This window comes from Pyxicephalus adspersus, chromosome Z, assembly GCF_032062135.1.
Source record: "Pyxicephalus adspersus chromosome Z, UCB_Pads_2.0, whole genome shotgun sequence".
NCBI lineage: Eukaryota > Metazoa > Chordata > Amphibia > Anura > Pyxicephalidae > Pyxicephalus > Pyxicephalus adspersus.
The window spans coordinates 81,442,942-81,459,142 of NC_092871.1; the positions used below are offsets into that span (position 1 = coordinate 81,442,942).

At 38.1% G+C, this 16,201-nt stretch overlaps 1 protein-coding gene across 8 annotated transcripts in view; it reads left to right on the forward strand.

Moving 5' to 3' along the window:
- ATP2B3 (ATPase plasma membrane Ca2+ transporting 3) overlaps window positions 1–16,201 on the forward strand; it is a 171,841-nt gene that overhangs the window by 53,615 nt on the left and 102,025 nt on the right. For all 8 annotated transcript variants that reach the window (XM_072431702.1, XM_072431701.1, XM_072431703.1 and 5 more), the window contains 2 exons: window positions 5,101–5,320; window positions 8,998–9,324. In XM_072431702.1, the coding sequence (XP_072287803.1) occupies window positions 9,123–9,324 (202 nt within the window). In that variant the 5' untranslated portion in view covers window positions 5,101–5,320; window positions 8,998–9,122. The remainder of the gene's footprint in view (window positions 1–5,100; window positions 5,321–8,997; window positions 9,325–16,201) is intronic.

Consider the following 16,201-nt stretch of genomic DNA (forward strand, 5'->3'; position numbering starts at 1 on the left):
TAAAAATCAATGCTTACATCAATCAATGCACATTACCAATTAACTATTAGAAGCCAGGCTAAGGAATACTTAACATAGAACAGACCCAATTACACCAAATTTGCTCTTCAGAAATTAGGACAATGGCCAACTATATTCTTGGCCCTGTTAAAACCTGTACAACCAGCCATTTTCAGCTATAAATATGTTCAGCCTTGCACATCTTGAGGAACAAGTTTATTACCAAAGGCCCATTCATACATTTGGAATACATTTGCATTGGGGTAGCCTACTTAAATGAATTTAGCATGTGTTACTCCAAAGCTAGCTCTAATGTAACCCAAATTTTGCATTATAGTGGTAATAAATCCTAGAAAAGTATTTTAGTTTTGGAGTTTTTGTGTCCAGTTGTATAGTTTTTCTGTTGAGCATTACCTGTACCATTCTGCAATCACCCCTTCTATTTGGCCTACCCTAAAATGAACCCATTTACAAAAAATGACTGTTTATTCTTTCATGCTTTCTTGCTTCAAAATGTATATGGTAATATTTGGTGTAAGAATTCTACACATCCTCTTTACAATTGCAGGTTCCCTAATAAGTACTCCTGAATCTTGATTCTTCATTCTACCATTTTTTTGAGGATCCATGGTATACTGACATGCATTTTATAGGTTCTTCTTCATCTTAACTCTTGCTTCCACCATTTTTATCTACACTGCATGCATATTGTTCCACCATAGATATCTATGTCACTTCCATGACATTGCCAAGACCCGCATTGATATTCCTCAAATACACAGGTGATTAGGGTCAGGCCTGGTCAAAGTCAGGCAATTACAAATTTACTGTTGTCTTCCATTTCTTGTGACATTACCAGGAATAAATGGCTTGGATTTATAATCCTTGACTAAAAACATTACCAGGGTCTCAGATATTTTTGGAATGACCAGCAGTGGAAAACAGTAAGCTGCAGAAGCCCCTATTGGCACTGTTCACCTCTGGGGTCTTCACTTCTGCTTTGTCCTGTGTCATTTAGAGCCTTGTGCAGTAGGACTATATGGCCATCCATGTCAGGGGTTTCAAAACAGATAATTCCATGAATATGATAGTACGCAATATCTTATTGACATTCTTCCATAGTACCTTGTAACTCTGCTATGCCACCAATTTATAACCTATATTCTCATTAAAGCAACTTTCATGCAAACTAAGCAGAGACTAACACTAGTAAGTACTTGTCAGTTAACTCAGATGGGTAATTGGAAGTACAGCAATGTCGGGCTCAATGACCTTGCTGTTTGACAGTCTTTAAAAATAAGCACAAAACGGCACTAATTAAATATGGATTTATTTTGTGTACATAGAATGTATTAGGTAAATTGATGCCTTAATGCATCAGAAATTCTGTAGCCTCAAAATGGATAATGTACACAAGATTATGTTTGAGTGGGACATTTGAAATAATAATGAGCAGCAATAAAGCTGAATTATTCAATTGGATTGGTGAACTATGATTCCTCTTTTTTGATGTACACTAAGTGGATATAAATTATCAAATGTATAGTGAAAATAGATCATAAAGAGAAACTCCATGTATGTCAATACTATATGCCTATAATTCCTCCTTCCATTAGTATATGAAGCCAATCCTTCACTAGTTTTCAAAAGAGTTGAGAAGATATAAAAACCCTGCCAAGTTTTTTTTTTTATTTTTGAATACTTTTTGATTGTGTAAAATTTCTCTTCACTTCTTGTCCCAGAGACACAATGAGCCTGATTTCTTAAAGCTCTTAAAGACTGGAGAAGATACACTATTATGGGGGAAGCTGGGTGACCCAGCAAACCTGAAATGGATCTGGTCCAAGATTGAAAACATTTGCCAAATAATATCAAATTATTTTAAGAAATCCATTCCACATATGTTGAATCACCAAGGTTCTGCAAATAAAGTCTATCTTCTCGAGTCTTGGAGAACTTTAATAAATTAGGCCTAATGGGTTAAGGTAAACCAACCGAGGACAGCCATCACCAGAACTCTATTCATATCTTAAAAAAGGTTACATTTTAGGTCATAAATTTATTTTACTGGAAGATTCTCTACATTTACAGATGTTCTTTTTTTCACACATGGTTCATGATTCCAGGCTTCACAAGGTTTGGCTGGGATTTTTTTACATCTACAATAAGGTGACCCTGACATCCATTTTCCAGTAAAATGGGCAACACAAGGTGTCAGTTATTAGCTTACTTAGCAAGAAAAACTTTGTAGGCCTTTATGATTTTATTTTATTTTGTTTTTTATTGTTGAGCCTAGTTTATTTTATATTGTTTTGTATTGTTGAGCCTAGTTACCATCTTGACCGGGGTTCTTCAACTCCAATTCTTGAAGGCTACATTAAGCCTAGATTTTGGTAATACCATAGTCATTTATTATTTTATTTATTCTTGCCTATAAAAGAAATACTATGGATACTGGCCATGGAAGTCTGGAGTTAGGGACCCCAATCCAGTCTAAGCTCAATCCATTTGCCTGCACCTTGTCCAACAAGCATGACCTTCATGGCTACTAAGGTGCAAGAAAACTATTAAAACGTACTGTATACTGTACATACTGTATAGCAACTGCCTACAGTTAAGACACAGTTAAGACGGCCTGCATGAGCCCCCCCCCCCCCTGTTAGGTGGTTAAAGGGTTAACAGGAGTGTGAAAAGAGGTTTGGGAGGGGTTATCTGGAGGTCAGGTCAGAAGTAAAGGGAAGGAGATTGGAGAGGTTAAAAAGAGAGTTGGGGACAGAAGTTGGGGACAGGTATTGTGGTAGAAAAATTTTTAGAAGACGGGAGTGGTTGGGGTCATGGAAGGTAAGAGTCCTGGTGGTAGTTCTTTGGAAGGGCAACCCTGCAGGAGGGTGCTGGGTGGCTAGGGGCCAATGTGGTAGATAAGGAACTTTTTCATTGTTGGGTACGGACTTTACTTTTCCTAGACCTCAAGCCTTGGTGGTTTAAGTTTAGATCTGGTTGGTTGGTACAGTGCATTTGGCACTGTTGGTTAAAATGGGTTTATATTGGGGGTAAATTGTTGAGCAAGTAGTATAGCAATTTTATATGAGATGTGTTAATGTTATTTTATTAGGTATGCAAATGTACATGTTACATAGTATGGTAAGTTGAAAAAAGACAGTCCATCAAGTTCAACCACTGGAAAAATAAACATATCCCAGATATAAAACCCTAAAAAACATAATTGTTCCAGAGGAAGGCAAAAAAAAAAACCCTGGTACAATTTGTTTCAACAGGGGAAAAAAAATCCTTCTAGAAACCATCCAGCTTTTTCTTAAAGCAATCTATAGTAGTTGCTGAAATTACTTCCTGAGGGAGCTGATTCCACATTTTCACAGACCTTACAGTGAAGAATCCCTTCCTTATCCAAAGCTTAAACTTCTTTTCTCCAGACGCAAAGAGTGCCCTCCTGTTCTTTGTAATGATCTCAAAGTGAATAATTAGGAAGGGAGTTCTCTAGTTGGACCATTTATATATTTATACAGGATGATCATATCCCCCTTATACGTCTCTTCTCAAGGGAGAATAGATTCAGTTCAGCTAATCTCTCCTCATAGCTGAGCTCCTCCATTCCTTTTTATTAATTTAGTTGCCCTTCTCTGCACTCTCTCCAATTCCACAATGTCCGTTTTGTGAACTGGTGCCCAAAACTGGTCTGCATATTCCAGAAGTGGTGTGACCAATGCTTTGTACAGGGTCAGGATTATGTTTCAGTCTCTGCAGTCTACTCCTCTTTTATTACAAGAAATTACTTTACTAGCTTTAGATATTGTAGCTTGGCATTGCATGCTGTTATTAGGTCTATGATCTACTAGAACCCCCAGATCCTTTCTATTTCTGCTTCCTCAAATGTATTCCCCCTAGAAAGTATGAAGCATGCATGTTGTTAGCTCCAGAAAATGGTAGCTCTACAGAAATGGTACTTTTAATCCCAAACTCTATATCATTTATTGGGATGTTAAACAGTAAAGGTCCCAACACTGAACCCTGGGGTACACCACTAAAACCCTGAGACCATTCAGAGTATGAATCATTAATAACAACTCTCTGAATGCAGTCTTTCAGCCAGTTCTTTATCTTTTTACAGATTGAATTTTCCAGACCTATTGACCCTCACTTGCATATTAACCATATGTGGGGTACAGTGTCAAATGCCTTGACAAAGTCCAAGTACGCTATATCAACTGCTACTCCACTGTCTACCTGTTTACTTACTTCCTCATAAAAAGAGAGTAAATTTGTTTGTCTTGCAACCATGCTATCACTTATAATAATATTTTGTAGCTGAAGCTTTTCTATGTGGTTCTTTTTCAAACTATCTAGGACCTTTCAACTTTGGACGTTAAACTAACCAATTGTTAGTTACCTGGTAATGACTTTGCTCCCTTTTTGAAGATAGGAACCACATTGGCCTAACACTAATCCATCAGTACCATGCCAGTGATTAAAGAGTCTCTAAAAATTAGAAATAATGGCTTTGAAATAACCAAGCTCAGCTCTTTGAGGACACGTGGATGTTATTTTAAGGTTATTTATGTAAATTGGTATAAGGTCTATATTTATTTGTTATATTTTATTGTTTAAATGGTTTTTTATTTTAGTAAATAAACAGCTGCTTGCCAGTCATTTTAAAGTCCAGTAAGGTGTCAGCCTGTTTTTGGGGGGACGATTGGTAAGCTAAAAGGGAAAAGGAAGTGTTTGTTGCGGGTAGGGTGCAATGGGGGGCTAAAGGTCCGAGCCACCCATGGTCATAGGACAAATATTGTTCTATGTACTATATGCAAGGTGTTGGCTGGGGAAAAATGTAGCATTTTTTAGCAGAGGACAGAAGTGCGTAGCAATGTGCATCAGCACACCAAAAAGCCTACATGAAGCATATTACAAATCATTTGAAGAACACAGTTTACCTCACATTAAACTGCAATCCAATGCATTTTTCTGTTCATTTGAATGTGCAGTGTGCTGTTAAAGAGCTCTTAGGGCTTTCATTTTGTAAGCTATAACTGTTTATAAACAAATATTATTGGGTATTGTTTACCAATTTTAGCATTTATCCAACAGGTTTTCTCAGTGCAGTGGAGACACAAGGTGTGCTTGCCCCTGACTGGGTCACTACAGCAGTTTGCAACTGAGACTGGAAACATCAACGTCCATGGATTGGCCCCCTCACTCAGCTCGGACTCGCAGTGGTGCCTGTGACTGTTAGATGTGGCTGCATTCATGAATGAACTACCCGCTGAACGTTGTGTTATGACTCCGGCTGCAGCAAGAACCTAAACAGGTAGGGTTCAGTAGTCATGGCCTGCAGTGTCGTTGTTTGGGTATGTGGTCTTGGTTGCTTTTGAGAAGGTTCTGGGAAGGTTAAACACAGAGCTCGGGATGCATTTAAGGGTGTCTGCTACCCATAGCTCAGTTAATTATATCTATTACACACCAGCAATGCCGATTTTGCATCTGACTGGTAAGTAATTGTTAGTTGACAGTTCTGAAACATGGTACATACATACAAAAATCTGCCTTTTTGATTTTGGAAGTGGAAGGAGATGAACCATTGAACCATGCTAAAACTTCTCCAAAAGATGAAAGCTTCTAATCTGATAAATTCAATAGTCTGTACATACAAATATAAAGCTGATCCAAATGACAGTACTAAGTACTGTATGTAGCCTGTAGAAGACTGAAGCTGTTATTTGACAAATATTATTTCTTTGCAATGGTGGCCAATTTAACAACTTCAGGTGTCCTTTGGTGGATCCCTGAAGGTTCTTTTAAACTTCAGTTGAGAAACCCTAGGAAGGATGCTGGGTTTATTTGTCATATAACAATAGCTCTTCAGTTTCTCTGCATTGACATACCCACATTTTTGCTATACTTTTCAGTCCCTTTTGGGACTATATTACAACAATGACCAAGTTAAGGGGAAAAGAAGCTGCAATAGATCCTGTATTGTGGCCCTGTCACCATTGGGTAGACAGTGCCACAAGGGTGCGCTACGGCTTGCACGGAAGTGGTGTGAGCCCTGAGAAGTGCAAAGGCGCAGAATCTAAGCAGTAATTCTAAGCAGGTCTTCTGCAGGGCCTCTGATGGTGAGGATGTTGCGCTGCTGGCTACTGCAGGGTTGCAGTCGTTGGGCACACCAAGGTGGGAAGGATAAAACACAGTACCAAATCACAAGGCTGAAGAATAGTTGAGGAAGGCCAGGGTCAAAGCAGGCAGCAAGCAAGAGAGGGCAGGTCACAAACCGGGGGGTCAAATACCAAGGGAATACAAGGGATCCAGGAGACAGACACAAGTGACACAGAAGTGACACTGGAAGCAACAGGGGGCACAGGTGACACAGGAATATCCACAGACAGACAGAAACAATGGAACAGCACAGGGTATTTGGCTGGCAACCGGCACCAGTGGAGACACATTGCACTAACACTGAGTGCTGTGTCTGAGCTAGCTAAATAGTCAGGGGTGATTAAGACGCTATTTTCTGTTTAGCCAGCAGGTTGGCCGAAGCTTATAAATCTTGGGAATGTAGGCACGTCCATATTTTGAACTGCCTGCATGCACAGGAGAGAAAGATGCCTGCTATTTAGTGAGGAAGAGGTAAGTTTGACAGGCCCAGGCAGATCTGTTTCTGCTACTTCAGAAATCCGCTCATTGGTAGCAATTCTTTTCCTTTTTTTGTGAGCTGTGGATATGGTAACTAATTGCAAGGGTTTTCCCATGTAAAAACCATCTCTATAGCAATATTTGCATAAAAATACATGTGTATTTAACACATTTTATGCATTTTTCCAAAAATTAGGAAGGAGTAAGGGGAAAGTGTGAAGGAGCTAAAAATAACTGGGTGAACTTGGTTTTTCTATAGTTACCATAACCACAGCTCACAGTACATTACTGTGGTGATCAGTGGTAAGACCATTGGTGTAAAAAAGACCATTGATGTCACTAATCTGGGAAGTACAAATTGCTCATTGCTCAAGGAACCCCTTGCAACCTCTGGAGGAACCCCGGGGTTCCATGGAACTGTCGTTGGGAAATACTGATCTATTTAGTATAGAGTTTGAACATTTTCAGGTCTAAAATTTTGTCTGTGTCGCCATTGGAATAGGAACTGGGGGGAATGTCCCTGATAAGAACACAGATGCAATTGAAAACCAGGAACTTTCTCTACTCTATCCAAAACCTAAAAAATTCTTTTTTTTTGCTTTAAAAACATCCACTAGCGATTTGTACACGGCTGCACATAGCCAAAAATTCTCTGTAATACAGCAGAAGGCTTCTACAGAGCAGCTTGAAAGTATTTCCTTGCATAATAGCAGGCTGCTTCTGCTTTGCTTTTCTCCTTCTCCCCGAAGCAGCTGCACCTGATCAGTGCAGAGAAGAATTGGGTGGAGGGATTTCTTTTTAGCATGGGGGACGTAACCCAACATAATCTACACCTACCAACCATTTATCTTTAATTGGCTTGTAATCTTTCAGTAGAAGGAGGTTTAACGCACCTGCTATATAACAGATGTTGCGGAACTATAGGACCTTGGATGCTTTTCCAGTCTTCTTTACATCTCCAACTACTGTAGATCTACAAACCTGTCTTAGTTCTAGCCCTACATACAAACTGCCTTACAAAGAAAATCAAGCTTTGAGTGTATTGTCTAATTTAATCATAAAGCTGTTTTCTATTTCTCTGATTTAACCTTTATGTTGTGGCAGCATAGTACAACAGATGCTGGAGAATAAATACATAGAGCTTGGACACATATAGCAGCTGGGTTGTACAACTGATCGCCAATAAAAACAAAAGATCACCAATCATAATTTAATAATAATAATCATAATAAATCGTAATCAGGTTTATAACATTTGATTATATCCTTTGTGCTTATGGTCAGTTTAAAGTAAAGCACCTTTAATCACCAATCAAGCTGCACATACAGTATAATAACATAGCATATGTCTCATTATTTTTTCCTTTTTTCACCATGTAAGTTTTGCAAAAGCAAAAAAATTGTGCTGCCAGCACATAGGAGAGTTGGACCACTGCTCTTACACCACTGGCTCTCCTGTGGTCCAACACACCCACTAAACACTGTTCTAATCAAGGGGCATGTTCGGGGGGTGTGTCCTCGAACTTGTGTTAGAGTACCAGTCCAATATTCCTGTTGCTGCCAGCATCGGACGTTTTAATTGCAGATCTTTTATGAATAATTTAGGAGGTTTCAATTAGATACAATTTATTATAAATTATCAATTGCCTAATTTGGGTTGGCTGCTTAATGGCTTTTAAGTGCTTCATAACTAACTTATATGTAATACCCAAACAGTCACTATATTTAGCTGAAGACATGCAGTCTTATTTGATCAGTAGAGCCATCTTACTTAAACTGTCCATAAAGACTGGACAGAGCAGTAGAAGTTAGGGGTGGAAAAGGATTAGATGACTAAAGACAGTAAAGAGTAAAAAGGATGCAGGTGTAAAAAAATGAATGGCAACTGACTATATATAAATTAAGAATATTGAGACAGCTGATCATTGCAGATGGTGCACAGGTAACATGGGATTGGCACACTAGAAGAGTAAGCAGAGCAAGAGCTGACTATAAATCCAAGGAAGGATTATTAGTGCATTTAATGTATTGTTTGCTTGTGTTTCACCTGAAAAGTCTCCTTTATGTAGACATCCTAAAACCCTAAATGTTCTACTGGGTGTCACTATCCCGGATCAAAGATCAATTGTAGGAGTAATAGAATGAAAGCCAATTATGAAAGTTTGGTAAAGACATGAGAGTCACGGAACTGGGTGAACATATTCATTTGGAAATTTAAGTATTTTGTCTATGCAGATCATTTTGAAGTTGGAATTTTATGTATGTGACTGGTGATGAAAATCTGTTTGTCATATGGTTACTTCTATCAACTCAAGTAGTATTATGATTCATTTTCTTTGGGGTTTTTTTATTGCAGGCCCATCATCTATTCAGCACACCCACTGATAGACGAAGACTGTGGCCACCAGTTTTGAAAAACAGAATACGCACTCACACCGATACCTACTCTCCTCGGCCAGGAAATAACATCAACGAGTCAAGATGGGAGATTTGAACAGTTCAGTGGATTTTTACCCAAAGAACCAACGGAGAGAGCAGAACCATGCCGGAGGCTTTGGCTGCACTTTACAAGAGCTTCGCTCTCTCATGGAGCTGCGAGGATCAGAGGCCATTCAAAAAATACAAGATAGTTATGGTGACGTCAATGGCCTGTGTAGGAGACTGAAAACTTCCCCAACTGAAGGTAAAACCCTCTACTCAAACTTAGTGGTGAACAACCAAATGTAATGAACCTGGTGCTTCTTATGGGTCTTATCATTGGTGAATAAAGACTATCATTGGTGAACCTGAATGATCCAGAAAATGCAGAATAGATTTCGTAAAAAATATTTGGCAAATCCTTTAAATTCTAAACCTAATATATTCCTGGTTTGCCCTAATACCTAGGTTCACCTATGATAGTCTATTTTCTCTAGTCTTGCAGAGCTTGCAGGCCCAAATAGTCATAGGTCACATAGTACAAATTGAGATGCTTCTTGGCCAATAAAGTCAATCTGAGACCTTGATTCCTGATTAGGAAAATGCATGACTCCTGGATTGACTTTTTGTGACCAGATGTCCTTCAGGTTCTTCAGGTCCTTTAGTCATAAAGCAAGCATACTCCATTGGGTTCTGTGTATAATAAACCAAAGACTCATCACCTTCTTACAAGAAAATAATAAGGCAGCATTCTGCTTTGTAGTCTACACACAGCATTTGATTCATAAGAACATTCAACCTTTGACCAAACAATAATAAATAATGGTCATCAGAACATCTAAAACTCAGCCTGCACATTGCAATGCCCTGATTACCATTATATAAACTGCACTCTTTGGTTCATTATATACATTTAATAAATAACTTTCCGTGGCCTAACATTGTCAAGGTCAACTTACCATAGGACCTACCATACCATGCCCTATCATTTAACATAGTTACATAGTAAATCACTTTGGAAGAAAAGAAAGTAAAGAAAGAAGAAGAAAATAAGAAAAAGAAGAAAACAGAAGGCTTTTAACAGAGGCACTAAATTGTTATCTGATAAAAATTGGTTAGCTTTATTAATTATCAAGTTTAGTGAGTATACATAATGTAACATAACATTCACATTACTAAAATCATATAAACAGTGTTACCACGTAGACAATTTTTTGTTTTTTTCCAGAACCTGAAACTTTGTTGTTGTTTATACAGTCTTAAATGTAAGTAAAAGTATAAAACATATGTCCGTCCTGACGTGTTTCACCTATTTAGGCCTCCTCAGGAGATTTGGAGACATAGGTTTAGAAAAACATGACAAATTAATGGAAAAACAAAATATCAAAAGTTCAAATAATCTTCTAAAAGTTATTTCTTTAAGAAATTTTTGGCAGACCTTCCCAAATATAACAATGAATAAAATCAAAGACATAGTATTTCAAGAAGTAACATGGTTTCCAATTAAATAAACATTAAAACATGATATAGGTTAGGGTGTGTAAAGAAACTTACAGTTCAGGCCTAAGCTTGGGTACACCGTGTTTGTAAAAGTAATTTGAATTGGTTTGATAGGTTAGCTGCGTGTTGAAAAAATTTGATAATTTGGCTAGTAAAAATAAAATTATAATATAAGGGTGTAAACATATTGAGCTGAATAAACAAATACAGCAAAAATAGGCAAAATTATTTTCATCCTTCTGCAACCACATCATAAAGTATTCTGGCGTTGAAAGGGTTAATGAAGATTAAAAAGAGGATCGATTGATGTGTCCAGGGGATGCAGAGTGTTTTAATATATCAAAAGACAAATTCCTTGGGTTTAATCTGCAATGTAATAATTTATGTGACAATCGTGTTATTCGAAGCAGAGTTTATGAAAAAGTTTGGTAATAAAGAGTTATATATATATATATATATATATATATATATATATATATATATTGTTAACTGCTTAGAAACCCAGTAGGATTTGTCAGGATAGTAAGTTAGTAGATTGATACTCCTATAACTAAATAGTGTAATTCAAAATTAAAAAGAGAGATGGCAATTGTTAAACAGTTTAAAGTTTGCATACATAGCTATCTATGAATTTGTAAGGTACTCACTATTAGTATATTTGGCATAAGTAGGTTATACCAAAGAGCCCCAGTCTAAGAAGGAGCAAAAAATACATAGAAATAAAAGTGAATGTGATTGCTTGCTATAATTGCCAAGTAGAAAAAAGGGTGACTTACATAAATTTAATACTGGGCAGGTAGAGTGGCTGCAATATATGGTTATGAATAAACGGCTACAAAAGTCTGTTCGTGCAGCTGAGTGCAAGTGGAAGAAATCTGGCCTCAGCGCTGACTTCATGGACTACAAAGCCAAGCTACAGAGCTTTAACACAGAGCTCACTGTCACCAAGCAATATTATTTCTCCGCAGTCATTTCCTCTCAAGCCTCCAACCCACGCAACCTCTTCTCTACAATTGACTCCCTCCTAAACCCCACACCTGCTCCCCCCACAACATCCTTCTCTGCCCAAGACATTGCCACCTACTTTAGAGATAAAATAGACAAAATCAGACATGATGTCTCTGCCCACCGAGCCACTCCAACCATACCCACCCCTTCCACCTGTAAATCTTCACTGGCCTCCCTCAGCCCTGTTACTGTGGACGAAGTCTTAACTCTTCTCTCATCATCTCCATCTACTACATGTCCACTGGACCCAATTCCCTCTGATCTACTCCGTGCCCATTCCTCCACCCTGGCCCCTGCCCTAACCGAACTATTCAACCTCTCCCTTTCTACTGGTAAACACCCCTCAGGTTTTCTTCCTATCTGTCTGACCGCTCCTTTCAAATTTGTTTCAGTGGTAATTCCTCCTCACCCACTCTCCTCCCTGTTGGTGTCCCCCAAGGGTCAGTCCTTGGACCGGTTCTCTTTTCTCTGTACACCTCCTCTCTCGGTAGTCTCATATACTCCTTTGGTTTACAGTACCATCTGTATGCTGATGACACTCAAATCTATCTGTCCACCCCTGACCTGTCTCCCTCAGTCCTGGATAAGGTCTCATGCTGCCTGTCAGCCATCTCATCATGGATGTCTGATCGATTCCTGAAACTCAGCCTGGATAAAACAGAAATCATCATCATCCCCCCTCAAATTCCAAATCCCCCCTGACATATATCTGTTAACAACACTGTTATTCGGCCCTCCCCTCAGGCACGCTGTCTTGGTGTCACCTTTGACTCGGCCCTCTCATTTACCCCCATATTCAGAACATTTCCAGGTCCTGTCACTTTCACCTACGCAACATCTCCAAAATCCGCCCCTACCTGTCCCCTGAGACCACCAAACTCCTTGTACATGCTCTTATCATCTCTCGTCTGGACTACTGTATCCTCCTCCTCTCTTGTATTCCAGTAACCCGATTCTCTACAATCTATTATGAATGCTGCAGCCAGACTCATCCATCCTTCCCACCGCTCCTCTTCCGCTGCATCTCTTTGTAGTTCTCTCCACATTGGCTTCCATTTCACCTTAGAATCAAATTCAAGCTCCTGTGATTTGCCTTCAAATCCCTCCACAGTTATTGTCCCACTTACCTTTCTGACATGGTTAAAAAATACTCCCCCTGCCGCTCTCTCCGCTCCTCCAATGACCTACTAATGACTTCCTCACTCATAACCTCATCACACGCACGGATACAAGACTTCTCTAGAGCTGCTCCAACTCTCTGGAATGGTCTTCCTCGTCCTATTCGGCTTGCTCCTACTTTCTGCTCATTTAAAAGAGCGCTCAAAACCTATTTATTCAAACTTGCCTACCCATCCTCTTCTGCCTTTTGAAATCATCACTACTTCCCATCACTACATATCTCTCATTCTATTGTTTGTTACTTCCCCCATCTCCTAGATTGTAAGCTCTTTGGAGCAGGGTCCTCTCCTCCTGTATCACTGTCTGCATTCATCTGTCATTTGCAACCCCTATTTAATGTACAGCGCTGCATAATATGTTGGTGCTATATAAATCCTGTTTATTATTAATATTATTAATAATAATAATAATAATAATAATAATAATTTGAAAATAAAACATCTAGGAGAGAACAGGAATAAAAATAATAAGTATGTTGCTATAATCACCAAGTCAAACTCAATAAAAGAAGGTAACTTACGTATGTTGAGGTTGGATAGAATATAAGGGCTGCCTGTCTGCAGCCAACCACACAAAGGGGTTGGTGCTGTGTACAGGGGGCCCTACTGGGTTCCTAACCAGGTAACACTATATATATATATATATATATATATATATATATATATATATATATATACCTCTTTATTGCCAAACTTTTTTGCTAACCACTCCATTAGAATAGGAATAACACGATTGTCACATAAATTATTACATTACAGATTACACCCAAGGAATTTGTCTTTTGATATATTAAAACACTCTGCATCCCCTGGACACATCAATCGATCCTCTTTTCAATCTTCATTAACCCTTCCAACACCAGAATACCTTATGATGTGGTTGCAGTAGGATGTAAATAATTTCGCCTATTTTTGCTGTAGTTGTTTATTCAACTCAATATGTTTACACCTTTATATTATATTTTTATTTTTACTAGCTACCAAATTATTTCAATATGCAGGTAACCTATCAAACCAATTTGAATTGATTTTAACAACACTGTGTACCCAAGCCTAAACCTGAACTGTAAGTTTCTTTACACACCCTAACCTATATCATGTTATAAATGTTTGTTCAATTGGAAACCATGTTACTTCTTGAAATACTATGTCTTTAATTGTATTCATTGTTATATTTGGGAAGGTCCGCTAACAATGTCTGGAAGAAATAACTTTTGGAAGATTATTTTACCATTTGTTATTTTGTTTTTCCCTTAGTTTGTCATGTTTCTAAACCCATCTCTCCAAATCCCCTGAGGAGGCCTAAATAGGTGAAACACGTTGGGAAGGAGATGTGTGTTATGCTTTTACTTACATTTAAGACTGTATAAACAACAACAAAGTTTCGAATTATGGAAAAGTAAATCGTCTACGTGGTAACATTGTATATACAACTTTAGTAATGTGAATGTTATGTTACATTATGTATACTCACTAAACTTGATATTTAATAAAGCTAACCAATTTTTATCAGCTAACAATTTAGTGCCTCTGTCTTCACCTTCTTCACCTTCTTCACCTTCTTTTTTTCTAAAGTGATTTATTGTCTACGTAAGGCTTGGCACTGATCAGGATTACCGCATCCTACAACTGTTTCTCTCTTATGGTATTCTTTAGCACTTCTGATAGTTACATAGTGGGTCAGGTTGAAAAAAGACATAAGTCCATCAAGTTTAACCGCTAGTAAAAAAATAAACATATTCCAGATATAAAACCCTATTGACATAGTTGATCCAGAGAAAGGCAAAAAAAACCCTGTTACAATTTGCTTCAACAGAGGAAAAAATTCCTTGCTGATTTCATGAGACTATCGGATGTTTCCTGAATCAACAGTCTCCCTTTACTTTAAAACTTTATGTTCTGTGCTTCTGGAAAAAAACATCTAGCTTTTTCTTAAAGCAATCTTTAGCAGTTGCTGAAACTACTTACTGACATTTTCACAGACCTTACAGTGAAGAATCCCTTCCTTATCCTGAGCTTAAACATCTTTGCCTCCAGATGCAAAGAGTGCCCTCTTGTGCTTTGTAATGACCTTACAGTGAATAATTGGGAAGAGAGTTCTCTATATGGACCATTTATATATTTATACAGGGTGATCATATCCCTCCTTATACGTCTCTTCTCAAGGGGGAATAGATTCAGTTCAGCTAATCTCTCCTCATAGCTGAGCTCCTCCATTCCTTTTATTAGTTTAGTTGCCTTCTCTGCACTCTCTCCAATTCCACAATGTCCTTTTTGTGAACTGGTGCCCAAAACTGGACTGCATATTCCAGATGTGGTCTGACCAATGCTTTGTACAGGGGCAGGATTATGTCTCCATCTCTGCAGTCTATTCCTCTTTTAATACAAGAAAGTACTTTGCTAGCTTTAGATATTGCAGCTTGGCATTGCATGATGTTATTAAGTCTATGATCTACCAGAAACCCCAGATACTTTTCCATTTCTGACTCCCCAAATGTATTCTACCTAGACAGTATGAAGCATGCATGCTAGCTCTCAAGTGCATAATTTTATATTTATCTATATTAAATGTCATTTGCCACTTGGCTGCCCAATCAAACAGTACATCCAGGTCTGCTTGTAGATTATAGACATCCTGTATGGACTTAATTCCATTACATAGTTTGGTCTCATCTGCAAACACAGAAATGGTGCTTTTATTTCCCAAACTCTATATCATTTATAAAGAAGTTAGACAGTAAAGGTCCCAACACTGCACCCTGGGGTACACCACTAATAACCTTATACCATTCTTCATGTAAACCCTAGCAGATAAACTCAAGGAGTCTAATCAGACCTCTCAGTTCTTTTCCTGGAATGCAGAACATTTTCATCTCTCTTTTAGGATGAGGAAAAGAGAATTTTGTATCTTAACAAAAGGCAACAGGATAGGGCTGACATTGTTTTTGCTGTTTCATTCCAGAAAAAGACCAGTGTTCTCAGCCTACAGCAGGATATTATTTGAGCTGAGTGCGTTTCAACTGGGCATTTATCGGTACTTGAAAGTAAACCATACATCCATTTTGTTCTGTGCATCAGGATCATTATGTTTATTATTTCTCAAACTGAACAAACATGTTCTGACAATTTGCTCAGTACTGTAGATGTATATTTTGGGGTTGATTTACTAATAACAATTTAGATCAAAATATTAGCGATGGAACCAAATGTAAGTTCTGTAAAGTATTTGAAAGAGGGTTTGAACATTTAGCAAAGTGGATGGTAACTTAGAAAAATAAGGTGAAGCCAAGTTTACTTTCAATACCCAATCAAAAGCAAATGAATACCCAATCAAGTGCAACAGAATGGTACTGACCAGGAAAATTAGACATAAAATGAATATCCATAACAGTTTAATTCTAAAATCCCTATGCAGTCTTTGTTATGGTTCATTGTAAAAAGGTAGACCATTCATTT